The sequence below is a fragment of the Camarhynchus parvulus genome, chromosome 5 (genome assembly GCF_901933205.1).
Source record: "Camarhynchus parvulus chromosome 5, STF_HiC, whole genome shotgun sequence".
Taxonomy (NCBI): Eukaryota; Metazoa; Chordata; class Aves; order Passeriformes; family Thraupidae; genus Camarhynchus; species Camarhynchus parvulus.
In genome coordinates this window covers 44,128,350-44,155,894 of record NC_044575.1, presented here as the reverse complement: position 1 = coordinate 44,155,894, position 27,545 = coordinate 44,128,350, and the positions used below count along the sequence as shown (strand labels likewise).

Genomic DNA, 27,545 nt, shown 5'->3' with positions numbered 1-27,545 from the left:
TATGAATGTTAATGCAAATATTGGGTTTTGGTTTTTTGGCAGGAAGATATGGAAACAGCAAAATATGTGTGGAGGATGTGTGTGGCTAGACACAAATTTTACAGACTAAATAAATGCAGCCTGTAAGTAGACTACATTAGCAGAACTCTTGGTGCCCTTGCAGCTTTCATTGGGAAGTGAAATCTCCCACTCCCTCTGTAAAGTCTTTACTGTCCTTTTTAGATGACTTGGATTAATTTTCTTAATCTTTTTTGAGAAAATACTTACCACCAGTTTTTGAAATACATCCTGATTTATAACAGAAAACAATATTAAGTGCTGAAATCTTACCATAAGTAATAATGTTTGGCCTTTGCTTCTGGATCAAAGTGCTGTGAGAGACTTCAGTTGCTTTGGGGTCTAATATCGCTATGGCTTGTGAGCTGCTGGAACCAGCAGGGTTTTGGCCTGTGTTTGGGTGAACTGCTCTGAAAGGACACTAGAGGCTTTAAAAGGGCGGGCAGTGTATGTGAAGCACTCCTGAAATGTGCTGGATTGACAGCTATGAGGTATGTGGTTCTTTAGACATCCATGGAATCTGGATAGCTCAAGTAGCACCAGTGCAAAGCAAATTTAATACAATTCATCAAATTAAATTTAAATGGGCTGGCCTCCAACTTGTAAATCAATGGCTGGAATTTGAGCTACTTTACTGGAACAGCTTTCCTTCACTTAAGTTTCTTCAGTCAAAGAGTAGAGAATCAGACACAGTGAATAGTCTATCATTGGAAAAGCATGGTTCCCATATGTTTCACTCCTCTTCATACATGGGAAGATAGATGTTTGATATCTGCTGAGGCCAGTGGAAAGATAATCAAGTATTTTGTGCCACAGGTGATTCATTAGTGTGTTTAATGCTAATTTATTTGAGAAGTGACATAAATTTGAAATAGAGTAAACCTCATACCTCAAAGCTTGTAAACTTGTCTGTCTTTTGAGAGTGATAAGAAACATTGGCAGAACTAGTATGTTCATGGGACTTGGGCATTTCTGTCTAAATAACATCAGATCTGTAGTTCTATATTAAATGTCTGTCTCTAGGATTACTAATTGTAACCACAATGTAGTTTTAGATCAGGTTAAGTCCTCAAAAAAACTTTTCTGGTTATTTCTTCTCTTAAGATTTCTTGTCATCTGGTCCTTAGCTGAAAGCTGTCTTTTGCATGCCTGTATCAACTTCAGGGTTTTTTTTTTCTAAATCTATACATACCTTGTCTTTAGAGACTCCTTGGACCCTCCACCTGAGGAGGGCTCTCAGAAATCTTCCCTCATTCTTTCTCTTCCACGCTTTCCAATCCTTTCTCGTCCTTCACTTCCCAAAGGGTGAGCTTAAAATCATCTTTCTCACTAAAAAGTACCTGTTCCTGCATTTGTATCATGCTGTCTTTTGACCTGTCTTGCTATGAGATGCAGAGCACAGGGTGGGGGGAAAAGGAACTTAAGACCTCTGAACGTTATGTCCTGGAGCCATCCAACAAATTATGAAAATTCATTCCATTAGCATCAATGTTAGAACACACAAATGCTAATGCATTATAGTAATGCTTTACAGATCCTGTGACATCTGTAAACAGTTTTATGTCTGACTTTTAGAACAGGCAACTTGTAGAACAGGAGATTAACTGAGATATTTTGATCTTGGGTTTTTGATTTTGCTTTCTGATGGTGGCTAATGCACAGAGCTCTTTCCTTTTGACGCTCGTGTGGAAGACCAACGTATGCCTGGCTCCCGGAAATGTGATTTAAGAGTGACTTTTAATTGAATTTGGGAATGCTTTCTGATTTTTGAAATAGGTCTTGCTATTGTTAAGAATAATTTCTTATCATTAAATTCCTTCTGTAGACAAACTCAGCCAGTTACAGTGAATCCTGTTAGAAGACGATCTTCATCCAGGATGTCCATGGTAAGGAAAGCAAGTAGATTCATGTTTGCATTTTTATGGATTTCAGTTGACTTTGAATCAAATATTACTTCCCCTCAGTGAAATGAAATTAGCAGTGAAAAAGATGAGTCTAGTATGTGAGGAACTGTTTCTGACTTGTAGGAAGAGCTGCTATGTAATATCTAAATAGTGAAACTAAAACAATTGCAATGAAAATATTTTAAATGCTTCTGGTTTCAGTTTGAACACTGTCTCTGGGAGACTCTGCTAGATGTCAGATGGCAAGATGCAGTCTCGGGTTAGTGGAGTGTAATTTCAAGGTTTTGTTCCTAGCTTTTTGATTATTTTTGGTATGACCTCACAGGAGAAACTTATATTGCAGATTTAGAGAAATGGTTTAAGACTAAGGCTTTGTATGTGTTTATTTGTAGACACATTATATTATAGTAGATTATATAATGCACATTATTACTGTGTGTATAATATTATATACAATATATATATAATATTATATAAATATATATACACAATGGTATGCATTATGTATTAGAAAAACTTCAATAATTCTTTTTAAAATGAATAATCAGTTTTTAAGTAACAGTAAGATATTTGCTTTTTTAGCCCAAGCCTCAGCCTTATATGATGCCTCCACCACCTCAGCTGCATTACAATGGTCATTACAGTGAACCATATGCAACTTCTCAAGGTAAGTTCATTAAATCCATGACCACACTACACAATTTGAGAAGGTAAAAACTTAATTTATATGCGTAGCTACTTTAGCTATAGCTGAATAAATTGATAGGTGAACATGGGGTAGGTTTGTACTAGAACAGTCATTGAAGTGTTTGCTGCTACTCTAGATATGTAGGCTAATGTGAAATAGAGTCATGGAATCACAGAATTGTTTAGGCTGGAAAGGACCTGTAGGATCACCAAGTCCAGCCAAAAACACAGCACTCTCAAATCCATCACTAAACCATGTCCCCAGGTGCCACATCTCCAGGTCTGCTAAATACCTCCAGGGATGGTGACTCCACCTCTTCCCTGGACAAGCCTGTTCTAATGCTTCCCACTCTTTCCAAGAAGAAATTTCCTGATATCCAATCTAAATCTCCCCTGATGCAACTTCCCTGAGGCTGCTCTTGTTCTGCCGCTTGTTACCTGGGAGGACACGAACACACCTCAGTGTAACCTCCTTTCAGATAGTTTTAGAGAGCAGTAAGGTTCTCCCTGAGCCTCTTTTTCTCCAGGCCAAACAACCCCAGTTTCCTCCACTGTTCCTCCTCCATGTCCTCTCCTATGGAAGTAGAGTAATTCTAGTTAGGATAACATCTACAGAAACTGTAGACTGAGGTGTCGTGTGTGTATTTAAGCTGATCATTGCTTTTTTTGGTCCATGTATCAAACTGGTATGTTATGGCATTGTGAGATCCTTGTCAATATTGGTCTTAATAGCTGCAAAGAGATTGCCCCAAGACAATTCACACAAATAAAAAAAAATTTAAAAATTGAATTCAGAATGCAGGAAGAGAGATATTTGTCTAAATTTGCTAGACTACAAGGTGTTGAGGAATTCAAAGGCTAAAGAAGTTTGCGGGTTATGGACTTGGTATATATTTGATTGAAACAAAGAAAGAAAAAAGACTCAAGGAAACCCTAGCTAATATTCTCAAGCAATTTAGACTCCTTACCTTAGCACTTTACAGTGGACTCATGGCTGCTTGCTTTCATTATTTTGATTGTTACATATTGTGTCTCTAATTAACAAAGTTGCTGCCCTGAAGGGCTGAATCTAATCTTTTGCAAAGTCTCCTCAAGTTTGATAGGAACTTTCCAGACCTACAAATCTGCTGCATAAATAGTGATCTAAAAGGCCAGCTCACTGGGAAGAGAATAAGCACATTTTCTATCAAAACAGAGTTACACAGATCTAAATGAAATACAGGTATTCAGCTACATTCAGAATGTAACTGAATTCTTTGCAGTTTAGTGTTGTAAGTATTGCTGGGTACTTGCTACTACAAGTATTCAATTTTTGAACATTTTTTTCATAAACGAATTTTTAGTTTTCAGCAAATTCATTAACATAAGTGTGGCAGTTATTTTGGTGAACCCAAACAGTTAAATCATGAAGGCATCTACAGTGATGACTGAATCTGGAGACTGGCAAATTGTACATCCAATGAAGTAGTAATTAAAATTATTAAATATGTCTTGGATGTATGAACTGTTGGAACATTTTCTTTACAGTGTAGGTGTATATATATATGTGAACAATACATGGTGGTAGTTTAAACTGCCTTCAAAATTTCTGGAGAAAAGGTAATTTTGGTTTTTTTGAGGTCTTGTGCTATGCCTACATACGTCCTGAAGGAGTAGTAGAGAGAAGAGCAAGGGGTTTTGTCTGCTTGTTGTAGGGCTGTTTTTAGGGTTTTGGTGGTATTTTTGTTTTGGTTTGGTTTTTTGTTGGGTTTTTTTCCCTTTCTTCCTTTCTTTGCTGTTCAAACTGAGTGCATTAGTGCAAATCCTAGCGTAGACATTAATTTTTTTCAGTAGTGTGGCTTGATATGAACTTTGTTTATTTTGGACTGAAACTTAGGAAGCCTATCCTAAAGAGGAGAAAGTAATTCATAAACAGATGGTGTTTTCCCATAGGGATTTACATGATTGAAATAAATATAATACGTTATTCTGGTTTATGTACCTTGGTTTTCAACAACAACAGAAAAGCTGGGATTTTGGTTTGGGTTTTTTTTCCTTCCCATTTCAATACGTAGCTAAGAATAACTGAGGTTTTAAAAATCTCAAACATTGCCTTAGCTGCATCTTAATAGAGGATAACTTTGTTTGATGTCCTGGACATAAAGATTGTTCTTACACTTTGCTTTCAGATAACCTCTTTGTGAGCAATCAGAACGGATACTACTGTCACTCTCAGACTAGCTTGGATAGAGCCCCTCACGACTACAGTGGTCGGATCCGCAATGGGAGTGTCTATAGTGCACACAGCACAAACTCCTTGAACAATCCACAGCATTACTTGCAGCCATCCCCCATGTCCTCTAACCCAAGCATTACTGGAAGCGATGTGCTCAGAACTGACTATGTCCCATCACACAGACATAGTGCACTAATACCACCTTCTTATCGTCCCACGCCAGACTATGAGACTGTGATGAGACAGCTCAACAGGGGGATGGTGCACACAGATAGGCAGAGTCATTCAATGAGAAATCTTAACATCAGCAACACATATGCTTACAGCAGGCCCGATGCCTTAGTTTACAGTCAGCCTGAAATTCGAGAGCATGCCCACTTTGCTGCCCCACAGTCTAACCATTATCCATTTAACCTGAACTACAGCTTCCATAGCCAATCCCCCTACCCCTATCCTGCTGAAAAGCGCCCAGTTGTTGGGGCAGTCAGTGTGCCTGAGTTGACAAATGTGCAGCTCCAGTCTCAGGATTACCCAGCACCCAACATAATGAAGACTCAAGTCTATCGCCCGCCTCCCCCGTACCCGTACCCCAGGCCTGCAAACAGTACTCCAGACCTTTCCCGGCACATCTACATCAGCAGCAGCAACCCAGATCTCATCACCAGGCGAGTGCACCACTCTGTGCAGACGTTCCAGGAGGACAGCCTGCCTGTGGCTCATTCTCTTCAGGAGGTCAGTGAACCTCTGACATCGGCACGCCACGCTCAGCTGCAGAAAAGGAACAGTATTGAAATAGCTGGCTTAACTCCCAGCTTTGAAGGAATAAGAATTAAAGAGAGGACCATGTCAGCTTCTGCAGCAGATGTGGCTCTTCCAAGAGTTATCTCAGAAGGATCACAGCCCAACATTCTGATGGAGAGAACGAAGCAAAAAGAAGGTGAGCAAGAAGAGTGCGTGAACTGTGATCACAAGAAAACCCTGTCAGATGCCACTATGCTGATTCACAGTAGTGAGGAAGAAGAAGAATTTGAAGAAGAGAATAAGGCCAGTACAAGTCTTTCTCCTCTCCCTGAAGATCAAACCCAACTTTCATCTGTTATGGGAGGTTATTCTCATGATTCAGTACTAAACTACCCTTACAGCTCTGTTGCTTCATCTGCTGGCCCTTTGCATATCCTTGAGCCTAAATTACACATCACAGAGGCAGAAAAGAGAATGAAAGATATGAGCCCTGTTCATTTACTAGTAGAAACCCAGGTACAGAGAAGAGGGGAAGGACTGCTTACTCCATCTATGTCAGAATCTGATCTTACAACATCAGGGAGATACAGAGTAAGGAAAGATTCAGTAAAGAAGAGACCTGTGTCCGATCTTTTGTCTGGGAAGAAGAATATTGTGGAAGGCCTTCCCCCTCTAGGTGTAAGTGGATACTATTTGTCTTGTTTTGAGTTGTCTGTAGCAGTTGATTGTTGTTTTTGTTTGAGGTTTAGGGTTCTTTTAGTCAGTCTGAGATGCTTTTAAAATATTTGAATTAAAGCTACCTTAAGCTTGACCTTTATATTTCTATGTTTCCCTGGTTAACTTTGCTTAGCTGTCTTTTATCCCCTTCTCTGCCGTGTCTGAGTTCTGTTTGCTTAGTCCACCCACACAAATCCAGCTGTGCAGTCTCCATCCATCTGAAAACCTAACCTGGCTAGGAACTTTAGAAAGAGCTAATTTAAAATCAGTTCTAGATGCCTATTCTGCCCTACTTCTTATCTGGAGCAGAAGCAACTCTTTTCTATTCAACTTTCTTATCTTCCTCTCACTGAAAAATGATATGTAGCCAAAATGTTTACTTTTAAAAAAAATTGTTTACCTGCTTCTTCTGACCTAAGAGGGAAGCTGACACCTTAAGGAATAAATTCTTTCCTTGCATTTTCTTCTTTACTTCATGCCTTCCTTTTTTCATATCCTCTCCCTTTTGCCTTCTCTTCAAGCTGTTTTTATCCCACTGAAGGTATTTCTTGCTTGCCATATCTCTTTCTCCTGCTCCAATCTTAGGACACCCTAAATAGTGAAAAACTGCAAGTTTCACCTTTTCCGTAATTCCCACCTCACAGAAACATCAAGGTCTGTGTGGACTGCACAATTTCACTGGCACTCTTTAGTGCCCACTTTGCTTTAAAATTTTGTTCAGTTTAGTGTAGTTTGTGGCAGATTTCAGATGCTAATAGAGGAAGACCATTTTATAAAATTATTTTGCCTTTTAAATTTGATTGATAGCTGAGTTAGTGTCAAATAGTTTCCTGCACAAACTGGACTGCAGGGGAGCTGCTATATAAATTGTACTGCTGTGGTAATAGCAGATATTGCAAAAACTAACCTGTGCAAAAGCTGTGTATTGAAATAGTTACTACTCTCACAAGTTTTTGTCTGTCAGCTAGACATGGAGCTGAACGCAATTAAATGAACCTCCATCAACTTGTATGTTTTTCTACATTTTTTTTCTCCTGTTTTTTAATGTGGCTGTAAGGAAAAAAAGGGATAGCTTTGTCCTTGTGATCACATTTAGATAGTTACTTAGTACTTGTTCTCCAAAAGATACATTTTCAGACAGTAATGTGTCTACCAATCGTACCCTGCTTTTCTTTTTGACAGGTCGTTATGGTGTGTTCCTGTCAACATTTAAATTAAATTGATATTAGAACCTTTTCATTGCAAGTGTTTGTAACATAGTTTCTGCTTCAGAAACATTTAAGTGTTGTTGCATAATACAGAACATTACCTTTCTGTATTCACAATGGAGATGAATATCCTAGTTACAAAGCTGGCCCCAACCAATGCTTGCACATTTTGCTTTTCAATGAACTTTTATTGTTGTGTTTATGTTCACTTCACTTTTAAATGCAGTCTCATCCTGTTAGGTTTGTCTTCCTATTTCTTACCACCATTTAACTTTTGACAGCATTATCATTCAAGCAGCACATGTGCTCATATTTTCCGTGTATTTTTGTTAACAATTAAACTTAGCAATGGCGGGAATGGTGAAGTTTCCTCTTACCCATTTTAAAAGAATAATTTGAATTGATTCCTTCATAGAAATCCCCTTTGACATTTTTTACCAAATAATGAATGGTAATTCTGTAATTTAGATTCGTGGCCCAGTCCAGGACTCAAATGTGTCTGCAGTTCTGTATTCGTGTTTTGTATGTCAAGTTTGTTGCAAGCTTAGTAAAACATTTAACCATATCCAAATATCTTAAAGGTATATGGTCATTGCCTGATTGTCGGGAAGAAAAGTGCCTGCAAACTGAATAGCCTAGTAAGGAATCGTTGTTATGTATTTTTGGGTTTGGGAAATGTTCCCAGGTCTGTTCAAGAATGTTAAGTATCTGCAGTTGCCACCTCACACCCTCAGTGGTGAGCTTTGTAGAGAACAATATTTGTGATTCTCATGCAGTTTCATTAACCTGTCTGGAATGAAGACAGACCTGTGTTGTGTCCCTGGAGGAATGTAGTCCCACCACCCTAATCTCTCACTGCAGTGTTTATCAAGGAAAAAGGTCAGAGCTGTTCACAGAAGGGGCCAGAGAAGGATCTTTTGCTTAGCTGAACTCATCTGGTTTCTGCTTTATAACTTCATCAGATGTTTAAGAATATTTACAAGTTTTAGCTTTTCTTTTGCAGGGTATGAAAAAAAATAAAAATGATGCAAAAAAAATGGGGCCTCTGAAGCTAGCTGCCCTAAATGGACTGGCATTGACTAGGATGCCTCTGCCAGATGAGGGGAAGGAAGAATCGACGAGAGCAACAAATGATGAACGAGTATGTTGAAGTTTTTTAATGCTTGATTTACAATAGCAATTTTTCAAAATCACATGCTTATGAATGGTACATTTTGTTGACTGTAAAATGCTTCATATTAGGGCAACTCAAATGCTGAGAACAGAAACAAAATAAAAATATTCCAGATTGACAAATCATTGCTAGAAGTATTGGGTGTAATTCAGATTTTTCTTTAAGATGACAGTGATTCAACTATAGTTTACCCTTTGAACATACAGGAAGTGAATTAACTAATACCTACTGATATATTTTTGTGCAATTCATCCTGCTTTCTCTCTTAATTTTGGGTTTTCCAGAGTGAAAAGGTGTGAAATTTAAAATTCTGAGCGTGAGATTGATTTTATTTGCAGTTATTAGTAATTCATATGGTGTTTAGAGTAAGTTTGAAGTTAAATTGCATCCCCAGAATACAACTTATGCAGATTGAATTTATCTGTTTTGTTCAGGTAGAGCCCAAAAATATAGATAGAACTTGTTTGATGCGCTGAAATTTTAAACTCAGTAGAGGATGTCAGATCAATGAGAGGACATCAGGTTCTAGAATTTGAGGATCATTCTTTGAGAAATATAAGACTCCATCAGCTTGTGTCAGGATAAAGAAATGTAAAAGTAAAAACTAGTAAAAAAATGCTCAGCTTCATGCTATTGTCAGTTTAAATATGTGACTTTAGCCTAAAGATAATAAATGAGTTTGTGCAGTTGATGTATTGTTGTGCAAATTGCATATGAGGGAAGTTTACACCTTCCTCTGTAACATTTGGCATACTTACTTGATATAAGACACTCCTATGACCTGATACCACAGAGCAGTTGCTGTAAGAATCTGGGGACATGCGACATAGATGAAATTTTCTGGCTGAAATCTTACATATTATTCCTCCTTATTGTTGGCAGAGAGATGCAGAAATTCCAGAAGTGTCTTATGATTTAGAAACAACTTGGTTTCGAAAGAATAAAGGGGAGGAGGGAGTAGTTTATTAAATAAAAAAGATTGAATTATACTATTAGAAAAAAAATCTGGGTTTATACTTTAACTGCAGCAAGTTTCTAAGGCAGCTTTCCTGCCTTAGAAACTTGCTGCAGTTAAAGTATAAACCCAGATATTTTTCTAATAGTTTTCCTCCATCCAAAAAAACTAGGTTTGTGAGGTTTTTTATTATTATTTTTGAGTTTATTCTAAGGTTAAAGGAGACCTTTAAAATGATGTCACCTAGCTGCTATATTGAGCAGGTGGATCAAAGGTATTTGAAGCAGTATGCAGTATGGTACAGCTGTCTGGTTGGCCAATTTTTTTCTCCCCAGATGGGCTGTCTTTACAGAAAATATGAAGTAATTTTTCCTTTACCAGCAGTATCCAAATAAATCTTTGTGACCTAGTGAAGTATAACAGGCTGCTTAGTTTTCACTTGAACAAAATTCCTGCTGGTTAGGGTTGCCTCTATTTTATTCTGGTATGCTTGTGGAAACATTAATAGCTGAAAAAGCATTGCAGAAGTATGGAGGAGAAGAAAACGCACCCATTTTATATTTCATGAGTTCTCTGTATAAACAGACTCCCCTCAGAGCGTGACCTTGCATGTCTGTGTGCTGTGTTGCAGTGCAGAGCCCTGGAGCAGCGGCTGGAGCAGGGGATGGTGTTCACGGAGTACGAGCGCATCCAGAAGAAGAGGCTGCTGGATGGGGAGTGCTCCATAGCCCGGCTGCCCGAGAACGCCGAGAGGAACCGCTTCCAGGACGTCCTTCCCTATGATGATACCAGGGTGGAGCTGGTCCCAACCAAAGAAAACAACACGGGTTACATCAATGCATCCCATATCAAGGTGAGAAAAATGCTCTTGGAAAAAAATTTCCCAGTTCATGTGCAACTGAAAATGCATCTGACTATCAGTTTTTGGTTTGGTGAGATCAGTGACGATTCCTCCATCTCTCTTTTTCTTTTCTTCTCCAGGGTTTCTTTGGGGAAAGCAGGAACCTGTTTTCCTAATCACCTAGAATTATGGAGGGTTGATTATTGGAGGGATCTTCTGCATTTTGATTCTGTGTTGATTTGATCTACTGTCGCTTTTCTGTGTTCCTTCTCTGGGGATTGCTGCTAACAGAAGGCATCTCCATTCTGCCCAGAGCTAAGGAGGCAAATAGGTTTAAAGCAAACTGGGATCTCTGCAATGACTGTGATATTTTTGAGCTGCAGTGACAATCATTGTTTTTTCCTTTTTTGTGCTCTCAGACTGTATTCACAATGGGCAGTAAGCTAGCTCCTAGCCTAAGATTTTTTGGATGGTTAGAGCCAGAGCCAGAGCCAGGGGGAAACTGGCTTTTTCAATACCTTCAGCTGCCGTCTTTCCCCATCCTTAACTCTTTAAGCTCTATTTAAAAGAATTTGAAGGGTGTCTTCAAGAACCTTGAAGGCAGCTCATTTTTCAGTACATTTATCTGCTCTAAGCACAACTACAGTTGCTTTTTCTGAAAAGAGTTGAGATTGTCAAAGCAGGGCTTGTGTTACTGTCTTTTTTTAATAAATCTGTTTGTATACTGACATGGCATCATAGTTTCTCTGCTTCATTCACAAATGTTGACCCTCCTCAAGCAAGATAATTTTTTTCAGGAAATGACAGCTAGTACTGTAATAATATTTACAGCACCAGAGTATGAAAGCTTCTCTAAACCTGAATTTGCTAAAATACCTTAAATTCACAAAAGAGAAATACAATTTTATTTTCTCAGTTTTGCATGAAGCTTGTGATATAAAATACATTTATTTAGCTATGAACCTGTACAATTGTGTCTCTTCTGCATCTGATGTGACAACATGCAGCTAAAAAATGGGGCAGATATAACTCACAATGGGCTCCAACTTCTGTGATGTTGAAGTCTTTTTTTATTTTGTGCATCTTCAAATGGGTGACGTTAGAACTGGGGAGAGGGTTTTCAATAATTACTAATCTAATGTCTTTGTTTTTACAGATCTCTGTTGGTGGCATAGAGTGGGATTACATTGCCACTCAGGGCCCTTTGCAAAACACATGTCAGGATTTCTGGCAGATGATCTGGGAACAAGGGATTGCCATCATAGCTATGGTGACGGCAGAGGAAGTGAGTATAAATTGAGTCAGGTTTCTCCCAGAAATTCCACAATGATTTTTTAAATAATCTGTTAGAGGAGGGGGATGTTTGCTCCAACATCTAGACCGATTGAAGATAAGTTTCTAGTGACCCCTTTCTGTCTTGATTCCTTTGGCAGAAAAATCAATTTGCAAACTCTTTCTGCTGGAAAGTTGGTTTTCCCAGTAAGAGGCTGTAACATGCTAGTACTGCTTAGTGGAGGAGAAATACAGTTGTTACTACAGGAACATTAGTTGTATGAATGTTCTTAGGTTTCTTGTTAAGCAAGGTTTCTTGTTCTACTTTTAAGGAAAGTGGGAGAGAAAAAAGCTTCAGATACTGGCCACGTCTTGGTTCAAGACACAACACTGTGACGTATGGAAGATTTAAGATTACCACACGATTCCGCACCGACTCAGGCTGCTACGCAACGACAGGGTTGAAGATTAAACATCTTCTCACAGGACAGGAGAGAACGGTTTGGCATTTGCAGTATACTGACTGGCCAGAGCATGGCTGTCCAGAAGATTTAAAGGGATTTTTATGTAAGTTGTATTTAATAGCTTTGTTTTGGGGTGTGGTCTGTGGTGTTCTATTAATACCTTCTGAAATGACTGCTATATATGAAGTAACTTCGGACAAGTAAGCCAAGCGTCCCACTGTAAGAGGTTTCTTCACACCAGCAAGAGATACTGAATTATATTTTTTGCAGGAATATACCAATTTATTAAAGTGACTCCTTCTGTCTAAAGCAAATAATTTATCAGAAGTCCATATAGAATAAAACATAATTGCACTGCATACTATGCATTTGAGTATGTTGCAGCTGTAGCTGTCTTTAGTAGGAATAGGAGAACAAGGCAAGGAAATCCTTACAAAAGCTAGATGATCCTTGTAGATCTATATTGCTGTGGTTGGGGTATGACTTCTGCATCTAATGTGACAAGAATGCAGCTAAAAAATGGGGCAGATATAACTCACAATGGGCTCCTACTTCTATGGTGTTGCAGTCTTCATTTTGTGCATCTTCAAATGGCTGATGTTAGAACTGGGGAGAGGGTTTGTGATTTGTACAATGTATCCTTTCTCTGTGGCATGTCCGTTGTAAAATTACTACTCTCTGGCTGTCATACAGCATAATAGCATAGCTTATGTGGCTTCATCTCCTAAATGACTGATTTGTGTCCTGTTGAACATGGCAGCGTACCTGGAGGAGATCCAGTCGGTGCGGCGCCACACCAACAGCACGGCAGAGCCCAGGAGCTCCAACCCCCCGCTGCTGGTGCACTGCAGCGCTGGCGTGGGGCGCACTGGGGTGGTCATCCTGGCAGAGATCATGATCGCCTGCTTGGAACACAATGAGGTGAGCTCCTCTTCTTCCTTGTGCTTCAAATCATGTTAGGCACTGGGAAGGGCAATAACCAGCCTACAATGTGTTACGGCTGTCCGTGGCTGTCCGTGGCTGTTCATACTGGCAGAGATCATGATCACCTGCTTGGAACACAATGAGGCGAGTGCGAGCTCCTCTTCTTCCTTGTGCTTTAAATCATGTTAGGTACTGGAAGGGGCAATAACCTGCCTACAATGTGTTATGGCTGTTCATCTGAGCACCTGTTGGGAGAGGCCTTACAACTGTGCTTGAAATTCAACAGAAGTTAATAGTCTTCTAGAGCTGCCCACAGGCACACCAGGCGCTGGAATGCTTATTTGGATTCCTGACTCCCTAAGATGTTGAGTCATTGAGTGGAGCAAAGTATGCCCTAAGCCACTGAGCAAATTTCAGGACGTCATCCTGACTTTACTGCTCCTTGCCTTTATTAGAATTGATAATATTCGAGAACATGCTTTGTAGCCAGTCTCTGTACTTGTTATTATTTTGTTCCTAGGTGCAGTGTATTTGCAGTATCAGTCTCAGTAGTGGACAACGTGGTAGTTTAATAGAATAAAATCAGTCCTATCAACTTCTAGCCAGAGGTGAATGGCTGTAAAATATTTATTAATAATATAATGTGTCAACTGAAACTCAACAAACCAATTATTTCGTTGTCCCTCTCCTAACGCTGTAACAGACTTTTTCAGCCATTAGATTTGTGAAGACCAATACCCCATGAGACAGGTAACTTTCCCAATATGCTTATTTCCCAGATGGTCAGTGGTGTGGTGCAGTCCATACTGCAGGCAGGAGCAATGAATTGTCAGAGCTGAAATCAGAACAGCTGACTCAGTCCTTAGATGACTAAGGTCTCTGAACCTCCTGCTGGGAGCATGTAAGCCAGTTTCCCTGCTCACCAGTCACTTGTAATGTTTTGTTCCCTTCTTGCAGATGCTGGACATCCCACGAGTGCTGGATATGTTGAGGCAGCAGAGAATGATGATGGTGCAGACTCTTTCACAGTACACTTTCGTCTATGGAGTTCTCATTCAGTTTCTCAAAAGCTCCAGACTAATCTAACCTCTGCCACTTCCTAAGAGACTCTGCAAGAGTTTACAGAAAGAAAATTGGAGTTGTCCAGACCTGCTCTCACTGGTGTTCTCCTCATTTGATGAATCCCAGAGTTACCATTTCGGGCTGCCATGGGACTGTTAAATGTGAGTCAGTGTAACAGTCCCTGCACAGCAAGATCTTTGCTGGACTGAATTCTTCCCACGTTCAGCCACAGTCACATTAAGGAATTATTTTACTTGTACTGGTCTTAGGGTGCACATGTTCTTTAGGGTGGTGTTACTCTGAGCAAAAATAAGTATCTTATGGAATGCAGGTATATAGTACAATTTTGCTGGCATTATGTTTTGAAACATAATTGTTGACTGTGCAAAAGCTAAAATCTGTAGGTGCACATGGGATCAGAAACCTGCCCCTTGGGAATGTCAAGGTCCTAAGCAGTTTGATTCTGCTTTCAATTTCATATTTAGAACAATACATCTATATTTTTTTAAACGAACATTTGGTTTCCTCTGGCTTATTTAGCAAAATGAGCAGCTCTTAGATATTTTAAGCTGTTGCTTTAAGAACAGTTATTTTTATATTTGGGATTAAAAAATTTAAAAGAAAACGAGCACCACAACAGAAAACTTTTTAAAGATAACAATTTTTTCAGAGGAGAAGACTGACAATGTTTGAACCAACTTTTCAAAAATCATGCAGAAAGTCCTAGGGAAGCTGTTGGTAGTTAGCTGTAGTGCCATGTAATAGAACAGACAAGTGAAAGATAATGGTAACTGTTGATAACTTTCATTTGAGAGGAGGCATGTTTACCTGCAATGGGCAGGGGAAAAATATTTTAAGTATCTGTGAGGTTATTGGAAACAAATGGATGAGAGAAAGTACATATTCAGTATTATTCATATATTTAGAGGACAGTTTTTTACTGGCTGAAATCAAAGTGGATGCAAATGTTTTAAGCACTTTTTTGCTCTGTTATTTATGTAGCTAAATATAGAGACTATAATCATGCATTGTTTCGTTTGGTAATATACCATTACTAACCTGTTATTTTAAGAAGAGCTTTTTAAGTTTATGAAGTGAGAGAACCAAAATGGGAGTAGGAAGGTGCAGAGTGGTGAAGTGGAAATGATTGTCTGAAGCGTAATGGAGGAGGTGTGGCAGCTATGATTGCTGGTTTACACAGTGCAAAGATGACCTTAAAATACGTTAATATTCCCAGCCAAGAACGCCAGTGAAGTACTGGAAGTTTCTGTAGAATCCTCCAGATTATTCTGTTAGTGCTAGGGCAAATTTTGCTAATGCTGTGCAGCGTTGCAATGAGGAATATTTGAGAAATTGCAGAGAAAGAGCTCTTAGAGGACGCAGTGGAGATGGGGGTAATTTAGTAGCTGTGTAAGTGGCTGAGTCAGTGGCTGTGGCATGGACCTAAAGTAGGCAGGTACGACCTACTGGTCAAATGATGATCTCCCTAAATAATCCTCTGTGGTTTTCGGTGGGGACAGTGTGGTTTTAGCTGCCTTTCAAAGTGTTTTGAGATGCTGAGTTGAAAATCCCTATTCCAAATTGAGCAATATTTTTTTGATATCTGGTTTAATTAAAAATCCCTGTATAGTAGACCAGTCTGCAGGCATGGTTAAGTGTACATTTCCCTTGATACCTGCTTAGTGAAATAAAATGAAATGAAAAGTCAGGTTTATTAGTGCTGAAATTGTTATTTTTCTGAGCTCTAACAAGGGTTTGGAAACTATTAAACCTCCTTCAAAACAATAGTTGTGTCCCAGAACATGAATTAAGAATTATAAATAGGTTGCCTCAATTTCCTTTGTAATTGTAATAAGCTGCTTCCATGAAGTTAAACGTATGGTCCAAATGGCACTGAGACAGTATGTCATTTTATACAAAAGATATTACTTCTAGGTACACCATATTGATCTGGTGTTTTCAGGTCTGCTTGGAAGCAGTCTGATTTGTTGTACTCTCAGTATAAGTTAGATTGAATATTTCAGATTAGGGAAAAGAAATGTTGTTCTTATATAAAATGCCTAGGAATTGTTAATTGCCAAACATAAAACTGGAAGTCCAGAGGAAACCAGAGTTGCTGAAGATAGATTCTTTATACATAAACCTTGCAAACATACCAGTCTGACATATCTGTGTTGACAGAAGTATTGAAAGAAGCAAACATACTTAGCTATTTTTATCATGCTCGGTTTTAAAAACATTGTTAATTTTTGCCACAGTTCACTTCTATCTACAGAACTGTTATGGAGTGGGAGGGCAGGCTCTAAAATGTAGCTTGTACATTTTCCATTTCTTAACTTTGCACTGTGCTCTTCATAACCTGATAGATGCAGTTCTAATGTCATAATGGACAGCCAGAACCTCAAGCAGCAGTTTCTGAGACAGAACATCAGCTGTGAGGCATTAAAAGGAACCATAATAGCAAGCAATTTAATCCAGTATTTTTGGGATTATCTGAGGTGGGTGAGGAAATGTGTGTCTTTTGGCTTATTTTTCTGTTTAGCTAAAAGAAGCTGTGTTCACTTTTAGAGGTGGTTCTGCTCAAATCTGGTAGTCACAGTCTTGGTTTTTTCAGTGCATCACTGCTACCTCCTCCCCATCAGCTTCCAGTTCTGTCCATCAGCAGTCTGTTTTTGCAGTGATAGACTTGACCTTATCAGACTTGACTTTATGTGAGTTTTTCTACTGAACACTGTAGGATTGCTTTTGTTTGTAAGCATATGGCTCCGAGTGGGCATTGAAAATGAGCAGTTTCTCTTCTAGATACCAAATGAAATTAAACTTCACAACCTTCTTGAAAAACATTATTTTTAAAACCATTGTTTAGATTTCCAGTTAACTTATAAAAGACAATTCAGTTTTTAGCACTCTTGTTCTGAGCCTTGAAAAGGGATGCATTTTTACATGTAGTTGTGCTGGGTGCTTCATGAAGTTTTGGATGTCATAACGATATCCACTGTCCAAATCCAGTCACACTGTGAGTCAGAGGTGGATTTATTTGTCAAAAAACTGAACATTTCTCTAAAAGCCTGTCCAATTTTGCCAAATGTGTATCTGTTTTTATGGGGATGAAATCAGATGATTATGCAAGATTTGAACAGAGTTTGTTTAGTAAGAAAAGTTGTATGAAGAATTCTTGCAGCAAATGGCAAAGATGATTCTGATCTCTAGGGATGTCAGAGCTCTCAGGGACAAATAAAGGTGCTATATACTGTCAATAGACAGATTTGATGGTCTTTTGTTGACTAGATAGAAGATGCTTTCTAGGATCAAATTATATGAAGTGACAGGAGAAGAACATACAAACTGTAGTAAGGACATCTGCATATTTGGTTTCTTTCTTGGTTGCTCTGATGAGAGATTTTTTTGGCCAGTGAATCTTTGTAGTCTTGGGCTAAAACCTCTTCTCTAAGAAGCTGTCAGAGCCCTGTCCATTACAAAGATGCCACTGACTTAGTTGGGTTGGCTGCTGTCCCTCCTGGCCCTGTTTGGTGAGGGAGGAGCTCTGAGGTGCACAGGGGGGTTTTGCACAGCCTCTGCAGCCTGCACAGCAGTGCTCCCCTTTTCTGCTTCCCCCCAGGAAGAGCAGGAAAAGTTTTATGCCTTATGTTTCACTCACTGGAATACCTTTCACACAAGGTGCAGGATGCTACAGTTTATATGTAGAAATACATTTAATTCAAAGAAGGTGACCAAGGCAATGTTCCTGTATTTCTATGGATGAAAAGCTGCTCTAAGTTATCACCAACATTTAGAAAAAAAAGTAAAATACAAATAAAAGTAAAATAAATTTTTACTAAAGTGGAAAAGATTCTTGACATTTCACATTTGGCTTCTCTTGTAATCCTGTGTATCTGTTTTTGAAGTGGGCAACACTTGGAGCAATTTTCTCCAAAATGGCTCCTTTAACTGTAATAAGTAAGACTGAGGCTGCTGCTCCAGCTGCTGCTGCTGCATGTTTTGTGTTGGAGCAGCTGTTAAAGTTGAGTGGCTCATAGATTTCAATGGCTTCTGGACCAAACTTGGAAACTGCAGGATTGTTTATCATAGCTGTGTAATGAAACCTCTGTTTTAATATCAATAGCATTACTAAATCCCTGGGATTTAAAAACAGTGAACCCATCACTCTATTTCAATAGTTCAAATTATCAATTTGAAAGAATCAATGCTTCAGTTGCTAAGAACTCAGTGCTTTAGTGTTTAGGGTTGGGTTTTTTCCTGATAGTGCAAAGTTGTGGAAAGCCAGAGTCCAGCCCTGCAAGATGCAAAATTCCTGCAGTTCTTCATGATACTGTGGGAATTAGCATGGGCTTACTGCCAGTGAAAGCTTGAGCCCTTGAAGCATGAATATGCACCTCTGCTTTAAGTTTTAATACAGATTACAAGAATTAACCAAAAGAATGCAGCAGGAATGTGCATACAGGAAAGTACAGCATTCAAAGGAAAAGTAGATGAGAGTTCAAAAGAAATTCTCTTGTGCAAGTACAAAATTTTGGACTTAGAGAGTGAGGATGTGAGGAGTGGCAGAAGGCATTTGGAGGAGGATTTGGAATGCTTTGTATCCAAAGTAGAGCTGCTAGCAGGGTTTGAGTCATATGGTATGTTTTTCATGGCATGTTAGGGTAAGTGAATGTAGTCATAGGTGTTATTTTTACTGGCTTTTTAAAATGTGATTTTTTTTAAACTCCAAATACTTTTTCAGAGGCTCTGTTATTTTTACATATCTTCCTTTCCAAATGTATTGAATGCAATCTGTCAGCTTAATTTCTGTTTACTTATTAAAGGTCAGATTTTTCAAACTACAGTCTCTGGTTTTACAGATACAAAATGCAGGGGAGATAGGCATACTTGCAATTTTGCAGTGATAATTTCTAATGGATGCAGGTGAGATGATTCAAAATTCTAACTATGTTTTGAATGAAGCCAGGTGTTTACAGTTGGTGTGAGTTGCACCAAGTTAAGGCTGGGCTACCAATGAGACTTGAAATGTGGAATTTACCACGTACTTAGAAGGTCTGTTCCAGTGCAGCATTTGCAACACAGTGACATTAAAATGGTGTAACACTGTGCTAAGGTAAGGGAAAAAAATCTTAAACTGCTGTTGCAAATGTATCTGTAAAAAGAAAAGTTAAAGAAAAAAAATTCTTAGTAGGATCTTGCTTGGGACCAGCTAACTTGGTGCACTCTGTTGGCATCACATGTTACTTTAAGGTCTAACTGGGATGAAAAAAAAGAATTTGTTAACTTCAATGAGCATTTCAAAAAACTGTTGCTAAATAGCCTTTGGTTCTATTCTTTGCTATTTTCCACATCATGCTGTGTTTGGTGGTGAAGAATAACCTCCAGGGTGTGTGTTTTGTTGAAGTCTATTCTTCAGCTTTACTTAGGGAATGAAGATAGAAATCAAATGTAAAGAATCTAATGAACAGAGTTTACAACAGATCCAGCCTGTGGCAAGTCAAAGAGCAAAACTGCAGATACTGTAATGTTCTTTTGTTTCAGATATGCAGCAATCAAAACTACCAAATTATTAATTTTATGAGCAGTTTCAGAAGGTGCCTAACTTTTATAAAGGGAATTAAATGCTGTTTTTCCATTTGGAAATATTTAGGTAAAATTAGGAGGCTTTCTTTTCATGTACTTTAAAGACACTGCAAATGCCATTAATTTTTAGAATGGTAGGAAATTTGATGGAGAAAACCCCTGTAAAATCCTCCAGTCTGTCACCTTGCTAATGCTGGACAATTCTGACAGACAAGGTGTGTATGCTCTTTACAAAGATACTTGCTTAAGTTGCTTTGAAATACCCAACTTATCTGTCCTCTTTGTGGCTTTTCTGGGGGCACTTGGATGGAAATTTAAGAGGCTTTACCTGGCAAATCAGCAAGTATGTACACTCCTGCACACTGCTGAAATCTCTTCATTCATTAAAAGCAAACAGGTGTTTGAAATCCCGTCAGCAGTTTTGTAGGATTGAGTCCTTAGTGTCAGAGGAACACAGGCTCTGGCTCCATTTCCTTCAGTTTTCACTTGAGCCAGTATGCAAGGATTTAAATGGGACTTTGTTTAAAAGTAGCAAACATGAAGTATTATTTTCTAGTACTAAGCTAGTGGTTAACATGTCTATTTTTTGCTGTCTTGCCACCAATACTGTAAAAATGTATAATCAAACCAGCTTTAATTCTTGTAAAACTGAAATTGGTTTGTAAAACAATGTATAAATTGTGTTTCATAGACAGAAAAGCTTGTATTACTGAATGTAATATATGTGAAATGAATATATTATAGTCTATTTTTGCCATGGAAATAAATATTTGAAGCAATTATGAGTTTTTATAGTTCCATTATTAAAGGAAAAATCCAAGAACTTACTGTTCATATGTAATCCTAAACTGGGACTTTGCCTTCAGTTCACAAAGGTGTAATCCCTCTTCCAATGTGCTACAAGTACTGGGTATAAAATTTGTGTCAAGTACTAATAGGTGTCATCTTTGTGGAAGGAAAATCTTGTGCCTGCTGCTTTGTCATATTTTTTCACAATGTTTTGCATTTTCTAAAGCTGTTTTTGGTACTGAACTTCCAGTTTCCCTCTAACATTTAAGTGTAGGAGGGATTAAAAGCTTTTGAAAGTTGGAGATCCCTTTCTAAAAGCACATGAGAGAAGAAACAGTTGATTGTATGCTTACTATGATTGGAGCTGCTGCCAACAACAAGCACTGAAGTTATTTTCATTCTAGAATTGGCACTGAGTTAAAAAGGGAGGTGAAGCAGCAGCTTGCTCTACACACCTGGTACAGCATGAATGAGGCTTTGTGAGGTGAATACAAGAATTGCAAAAGTGCATTTTCCTTGTCTTTGCTAAATATCTGGAGTGTTGTCCACCTAGCTCCATCTGAAACAATCAAGCTTTTGACTAAATTTTGTCTTCTAGGCGCCCTCAGTTTGAAGGCATTAATCAGCTTAAGGTAAGCCAGTTACAAACCATAGATACATCTGTACTTGTCAGAGCAGTTCCCAAGTCCTGGGGAATGTCCTGTGTGATGCTCATTGTAAGAAAAGCTCTTTTATTTTTAGACATGGATTCAAAACCAGAAGAGGAAAATGAGACTTCCTGGGACCTGAGGCTCATGGTAAAACACTCAGCAGTTTTGATCACACATTATTTATACTGGTCTTAGACCTCTGGCAAAGGTCTAAAACCCTAAATTTCCTCTAAATCCAAATGGTTTTAAACTGCAGTTGTTATTTTCCAGCCACTGTAAAATTCCCATTAGGGACTTCTGGTAGTCAGAGTTGGTTGACAGGGACGTGACTTGATGCTTGGATTTAGCACATTTGGCACTTCAGGAGCTTTCTTGACCAAGAGCTCCAGGACTTGGTACACCAGAAACTTATGGGAGCTGATGAGAGAAGCTTCTAGCACACCCAGAAGAGCAATAGGAATCCAAATGACAGGTATCAGACACAGTAGCTTTGATGCACTGCAAAAAAGCTCAATCTACCCAAAATAAAGAGCATTGCTGAGTGTATGCACTCCCTGCAGTCAGAGCAAATTTGTCCTTACTGCCATGGTGTTAGGAGGGCTGCCATGGTGAGTTTAGCATTTTCAGTGCATATATGCCATCAAGCTGGAAGTACAGCTCCATTTGAGCCTGTTTTCAGGACAAAAGGTCAGCCTTATTCCTCTGCACAGTGCTGGTGTTTAAATAATGACAAATAAGCAGAACTGAGAGTAATGGACAGTCTGGAAATGCTTCACAACTACTACAGGTCGAATTTCCTGATGTTTGGGAAGGTAACTTTGGCCACAGGCTGGCTCAGCCTACCACTCAGCTTTGTGACTGCAGTGTGCCTGAGACTTCACCACGGGTGTCTCATGGCAGGGCTGTGCTCTCACCTCCAGCTGCTTCCTCAGGTACAGGGAGGAACAAGGAGCTGGCTGGGGAGATGCGCTCAAGAATCCTTTGAGGAGATCAGATAGTACCATAAAGTGAATTGAACAGAGATTCTAAGATGTTCAAATAGTGAGGAGGAACAGTGGAGAAAACACACCCTATGGAAAGCCATAGCAAGGGCTTTTAAATATTGATGCTTAGGCCGAAACTCCCTGTTATAAGGCTAAAGGCTGTCAGGGTGGGATGGGAGTAGCTTGTGTCTGGGGAAAACCAAGATGAAAGCTCAGGAACTCTTCTGTCTTTCTCTTACAATCCACTGTTATCTTAGATGGTTGTGCCCAGCTTTTGGGAAGCCTCATAGCCAGCTTCCAAACCTGTGCTCTCTGTGTGATCTCTGGTTTCACTTGTGTCAAACATTGGGAAAAAGCAGGGTGCCAAATGCCTCTGAGCTGTATTTCTGATTGGAGAGGCTACACCTCTGAGGTCCTGCAAGGAATTGTCAGGCTGACAGGAGAGCTGATGGCCTTTAGCACATTGCTTCACTTCTTTGGCATGTGAGCATGCTTATGAGTGAGAGAAATGGATACTGGGAAGAGCTGAGGTTACCTCATAGTTGTGTTACTCATCTAGACTCTGTCTCTGGCTGCTGTGAGCTGTAAGGTATGCTGCAGCCCTCATACAGATACTGTAAGGGGAGTCCTACGGGCTTGCTGAATTCTTGGGATAACTGCAGAGAGCTCTGCACCTCGTGCTACAGATCACGCTGCCTGTCCCCTACGAGAATGGGACAGCACAGCTCTCTTGCCTGCCAGCCTGAGGCTCTGTTGGAGTCTCTCTCTCAGGTTTCAGAGGCCTCCCTACTCCATTTATGTAGCCTTTCCTTGCCCTTCTCAAGGTCCAATTTCATTCCCCCAGTGTTGGAGGGTTGGAAGGATTGCAGGGGAACCAGTGTGTGCTAAAGCCTGTGATCTACAAGAGCAGCAAGGGCACAGCAGCAGCCTGTGTTGGTGCCTGTGGGGATGTCTGGCATTCCTCCAGCCTAAAACATGGTGTTGGGTTGAGAGCCTGTGCTTTTTGCAGGCCAGTGTCACAGCTTCAAAGATGAATGCAAGTGAAGTTTTGTGTGTTGTCACCTGGCTGTCGGGCACACCTCCTGGCCTTTGCTGTCAGCTAGAATTAGCTTAGTGGGAGAGCTAAAAGGTACAATTAGGAACCCAGCTATTCTGGAGACTTTCTACAGAGAACAGAAAGTCCCATGCACAGTACTTCATCCTTCATTTTGGTACCCTTCACTTGAATTAACAATTCTTGTTGCTACTCCTCAACTGCCTGACACCCTGGAGTCCTCCTAGGCTTTAAAATGGAGATAAGCTATGGGTGGGTGTTCTACAGCTCAGATGATTTGTCGAGCCAGTGGCAACTGCTGCTTCTTTTCCCTTCCCAGTGATGCTTTATCCCTGTGACATGCTCAACTTCCCCTGGCCCACAACCTGCTACAGGTTTTGAAACTGGATCCCTTGACTGGCTGACCCGTGCTGGGGCAATGGCTGGGGCAGATTAATTTACTGCTCACCTGTTTGCATATGACTTGCTTTACTACTGAAATACAAACTGAAGGTGGTTGTTTCTGAATGAAGCAGATTTCACTAAAGGAAACAGGAAGATTGGACTGCTTGGATCTGGTTTGGTTGTTTTGGAGAGAGAGAAATGATTTTTGTTAAAATCACTGGTTGCTGTTCTGTTCCTTGTAATCTGTGTCCATACCAGGTGTCAGCTCTTGAGAACAGCAGGGTAAGTGCCTGGGAAGGGCCAGAGAAAAAATGATGGCTTTGGAGACATCTCACAGCTGCAGTGCAGCGCCCTGCACTTGCTTATCGATGTATGCTCCTGTCTTGGGTGGTCCAAAATTAAAATGGGATACTGGACTTTCTCATAGCTTTCTGAAGTAGACTTTGAGTTCCAATTTTGTATTTTTTCCCCTTTGCATAAATTTTTAGGTCTCAAATACAAGCGCTATGATGCAAAGGTGGTATCATGCATTAGGTATACATAGGAAGGTAAAATACATTTGAAGGCCAATGTTAACAAGCGGCACCTAAATCTCTATACTGCACTTGTGCTCTAGCCAGCAATAGGTCTCATTTTAAAAGATGGAATCAGTAACAATTTCCCTTTTGCCAGTCCTTTCTTCCTGTATTCTCTTTAACATTCATTCTCCATAGCTATTTCTACTTATTCCAGGCTGTGGCCTGGGGCTGCTGCCTCTCCCAGGTACTCAGACACCAGAACAGCAGCTGTGCACTAAAGGACATTATTAGAACATCTTGTTGGTAAGAAACTGTGCTGTCACCACAATGGAACAGCCTGCCTTAGGGGCTACAAATGAAACTCCTGGGACTAATTTTTATTTATGCTGATGTTCTAGTTCTCTTACTCATAAACGTCGCATAAAACATTGCTGAGGAAACAAGTAGCCCTTTTTTTCCCCATTGTCCAATGGAGCTATTTGTACTTGAATCATGAAATGCTGTCAGTTGAGCTGCATCATTCTTACAAATACTCTCGCATAGCTATAAATGATAAAGCGTATAGAAATGCAGAGAAACAAAATTGGGAGATCATTCTGCAGCTAAGCCCAAATGAAAACTCTGTAGGAGCTTTAAACACTGGGTGGATCAAGGATAAAAGGATGGCTCAAAGCTAGTTGTTTTCTGGTCAGCCCTAAGACATGTGCGCACCTTTATTCTTTGATCCTGTTAATCTTTACTTCAAACGACCAAAAGCCCTACTTTGCTTTTTAAATAAACAGAATCCTACCTTTGAAAGAAAGAGCAGTGATGACAAAACTGTAGCTTGAAAGATAAGAGGCCGCTTTGTTACAGCAAAGTAACACTAGCAGGCTTTTGTCTATCTGGAAAAACATCGATGTTATGATGTACGTACTCATGGCCCACATGAATCTGGGCAGAAAAAAGTCTTTACACTGCAGATCACTGCTGCTGACTGCTCCCAAGCTTGTTAAACCTGAAGGATTCAGGTATGTAATGGTGTGTGACTGCCTTGTTCTGCTACTGCTTGTGCCAAGACTTGAGTATAACACAAAGTAAAATGTGAAGAGAGAAAAAAATTCAAACTCAACCAACTAAAACCCTCAGAAAAAATCCCCAAACCTTGCAGTGTTGATTAATCTTATCAGTGATGTGGGTCAGGCTTGCATATCAGGGTCTTTAAACAACTTACGTTTTAAGCACCATCTTAAAAGTAAATGTGAACAGAAGAAAGTTTTAAATCCAAGGGAGCCTGAATTTGCTCTTGGATTTGCAGATAAACTGATTTTATATAGGTAACATCTATCTAGAATGTTTTTTCCCTACTATCTTTTAGGAGTGCCTCTACAATGAGAAAAACCAGTTCTGTGGACTGGACTCACTGCTCCAGTTGCTGGATATTGGGGTGTGTAATTCTTTGGTTCTCAAACAGACGTTTCACTGTGGATCCAATAAACGTTCACACTTACAGTTTAGGAAGACAGGTGCTTTCTTTGTGAAAGGTCTCTCTTAATCAATTTATTTCCTCTTTTAAGTTGCTGTTACCCAGAAAAAAAAGTTACCCAGAAAAAAATGTCATTAATGTTGAGACAGTTCATCAACAGGAAATATGGTCAAGGTTTTTATTTGTTTTTATGTTACTTGTATTACAGGAAATGAGTATGTCATTACTTGTGCCTTTCTGTGATTTTCCTACAGTACTTTTGCATTTACAGAATTTGAATGTGAAATTCTTACTAATCTTTAATCAGACTCATGCAGACCAGAAGCCAAAGTTTGCTAAGTGACATTTTTTATGATGTACAAGTCACAAGTATAGAGATAGGAAGGGAAAAAAACTCTAAATTCCTATTATTGACCAAGAATGGAGAACTTGGAATGGAGGGCCCGAAGAATGGGTGAAGTCCTGGCTGAGGAGCAAAGAGGCTTTATACCTGTATGCATCAAACCATGCTCTTTAGTTTTCGAACCAGTCCCTGTGGAGCAGAATTCTTCATGAAGTAGAAACAAGTTTCCTAGGGCATTCCTTCTGTTCAGCTCCCTTGCGTAAGGATAGAGAGGGAGTTTCCTTGAGCATGGGAGGCGGTCTGTGATCACTTGTGATTGAGGACAGACCCTCCCTGCACTGCACTGACTCAGCCCTGTGGTCACATCTTTTCAACAAGACAGGCTCTGATGGGGGGATGTAGAAGTCCTCACATTATCTCACCTGCTTTTCAGTGAGCCAGAGCACTCGTGCTACAGGCCAGGCTTACAAGGCAGCCAACTGAGCGTGGCAGATGAAAGGCTGGTGCCCATCTGCCCAGTCACATGTACCTGGCTAAAGTAAACTCTGCCTCCTGTCATTGTCAACAAGTGCAATTTATTGTTGTGGACAAGGCACCCAGGAAAGTGCCTTTTGCTTTCTTTGGGAATTGTGCTCTGCACTGCAGTGCTGTGATTGTGCCAGATGTTTTTCTCTGACTGGCTTTCTCTAGCTGTTTTTTGACATTTCCTTTTTGTCTAAAAGTTTATGCTTCCTAAGTGAAGCAGTGGTCTGTGTCTGTTGGAGCTCCTTTAAGCTGCAATGGGTCATCTGGCTGATGGAGTCACAGATTTTGGTCGATGCTCACAAGGCACAGGGGAGGCAGGTGGTGGCAGTTGTTACGTAAGAACTGGTACAGCTTGGGTTTGTACTTGGAGGAAGAAGGTTAGCAACTGACCCTAGGAGATATCAGAGGACAGGCTTTATCCAGGTTCCTAAGACTTCTCCTTGTTCCTCACCTACAGCAAGACAATGCAACTTGCCAGCATTTCCTCAGAACCTGTTAAACTCATTCTGCGGCAACAGGAATGTCAGGGCAATAGCTGTACTCTGATTAAACAATGACATTTGGGTTGATTTCGTGCAATGCATGTACTAACTTCAATTTAAACTTAAACCAGAAAATACACCACCTCTTTTCCATTTGCTGTACAAGGTGCCTGAAGTGTTTTCTTCTACACAGTTCTAGTCAACAAACAGTAAGCAATTCAATCATTTTCCAAAACCAAAGCTTGATGCAGAATGCTATGCCATGGCTGTCATCAGTGCAAGAAACTGAACTTAGCAGTTGCATTCAGTAAAGAACTGAAAATAAAAAACTGCAGCCATTAATCTACATAGACCTGTTAAAATTTGGATTTTCTTCTTGTGAAATAGTTTGATTTCTCATTGGTGGGCTTCTGCAAATGGTAACATAGCACACTGCATGGTGGAACTGCTGGTCCATTCTGGAAGAGGACATAGTTTGATAAGTTTATGTTAAGTTGTTGAATTCTTGCAGACTACAACATCTCAGATCTTTATAGCAGGATCATAAA

At 39.7% G+C, this 27,545-nt stretch overlaps 1 protein-coding gene across 2 annotated transcripts in view; it reads left to right on the top strand.

Annotated features, from left to right (window-relative positions):
• Positions 1-20,574, top strand: part of PTPN21 (protein tyrosine phosphatase non-receptor type 21) — a 43,972-nt gene extending 23,398 nt beyond the window's left edge. Inside the window, exons 10-20 of one of the 2 annotated variants that reach the window (XM_030949346.1) lie at positions 43-122; positions 1,261-1,362; positions 1,883-1,943; positions 2,544-2,628; positions 4,817-6,282; positions 8,533-8,670; positions 10,290-10,511; positions 11,656-11,784; positions 12,104-12,338; positions 12,996-13,156; positions 14,117-20,574. In XM_030949346.1, the coding sequence (XP_030805206.1) occupies positions 43-122; positions 1,261-1,362; positions 1,883-1,943; positions 2,544-2,628; positions 4,817-6,282; positions 8,533-8,670; positions 10,290-10,511; positions 11,656-11,784; positions 12,104-12,338; positions 12,996-13,156; positions 14,117-14,245 (2,808 nt within the window). In that variant the 3' untranslated portion in view covers positions 14,246-20,574. The remainder of the gene's footprint in view (positions 1-42; positions 123-1,260; positions 1,363-1,882; positions 1,944-2,543; positions 2,629-4,816; positions 6,283-8,532; positions 8,671-10,289; positions 10,512-11,655; positions 11,785-12,103; positions 12,339-12,995; positions 13,157-14,116) is intronic. The other variant, XM_030949347.1, reaches the window with a different exon arrangement.
• The last annotated feature ends 6,971 nt before the right edge of the window (positions 20,575-27,545 follow it).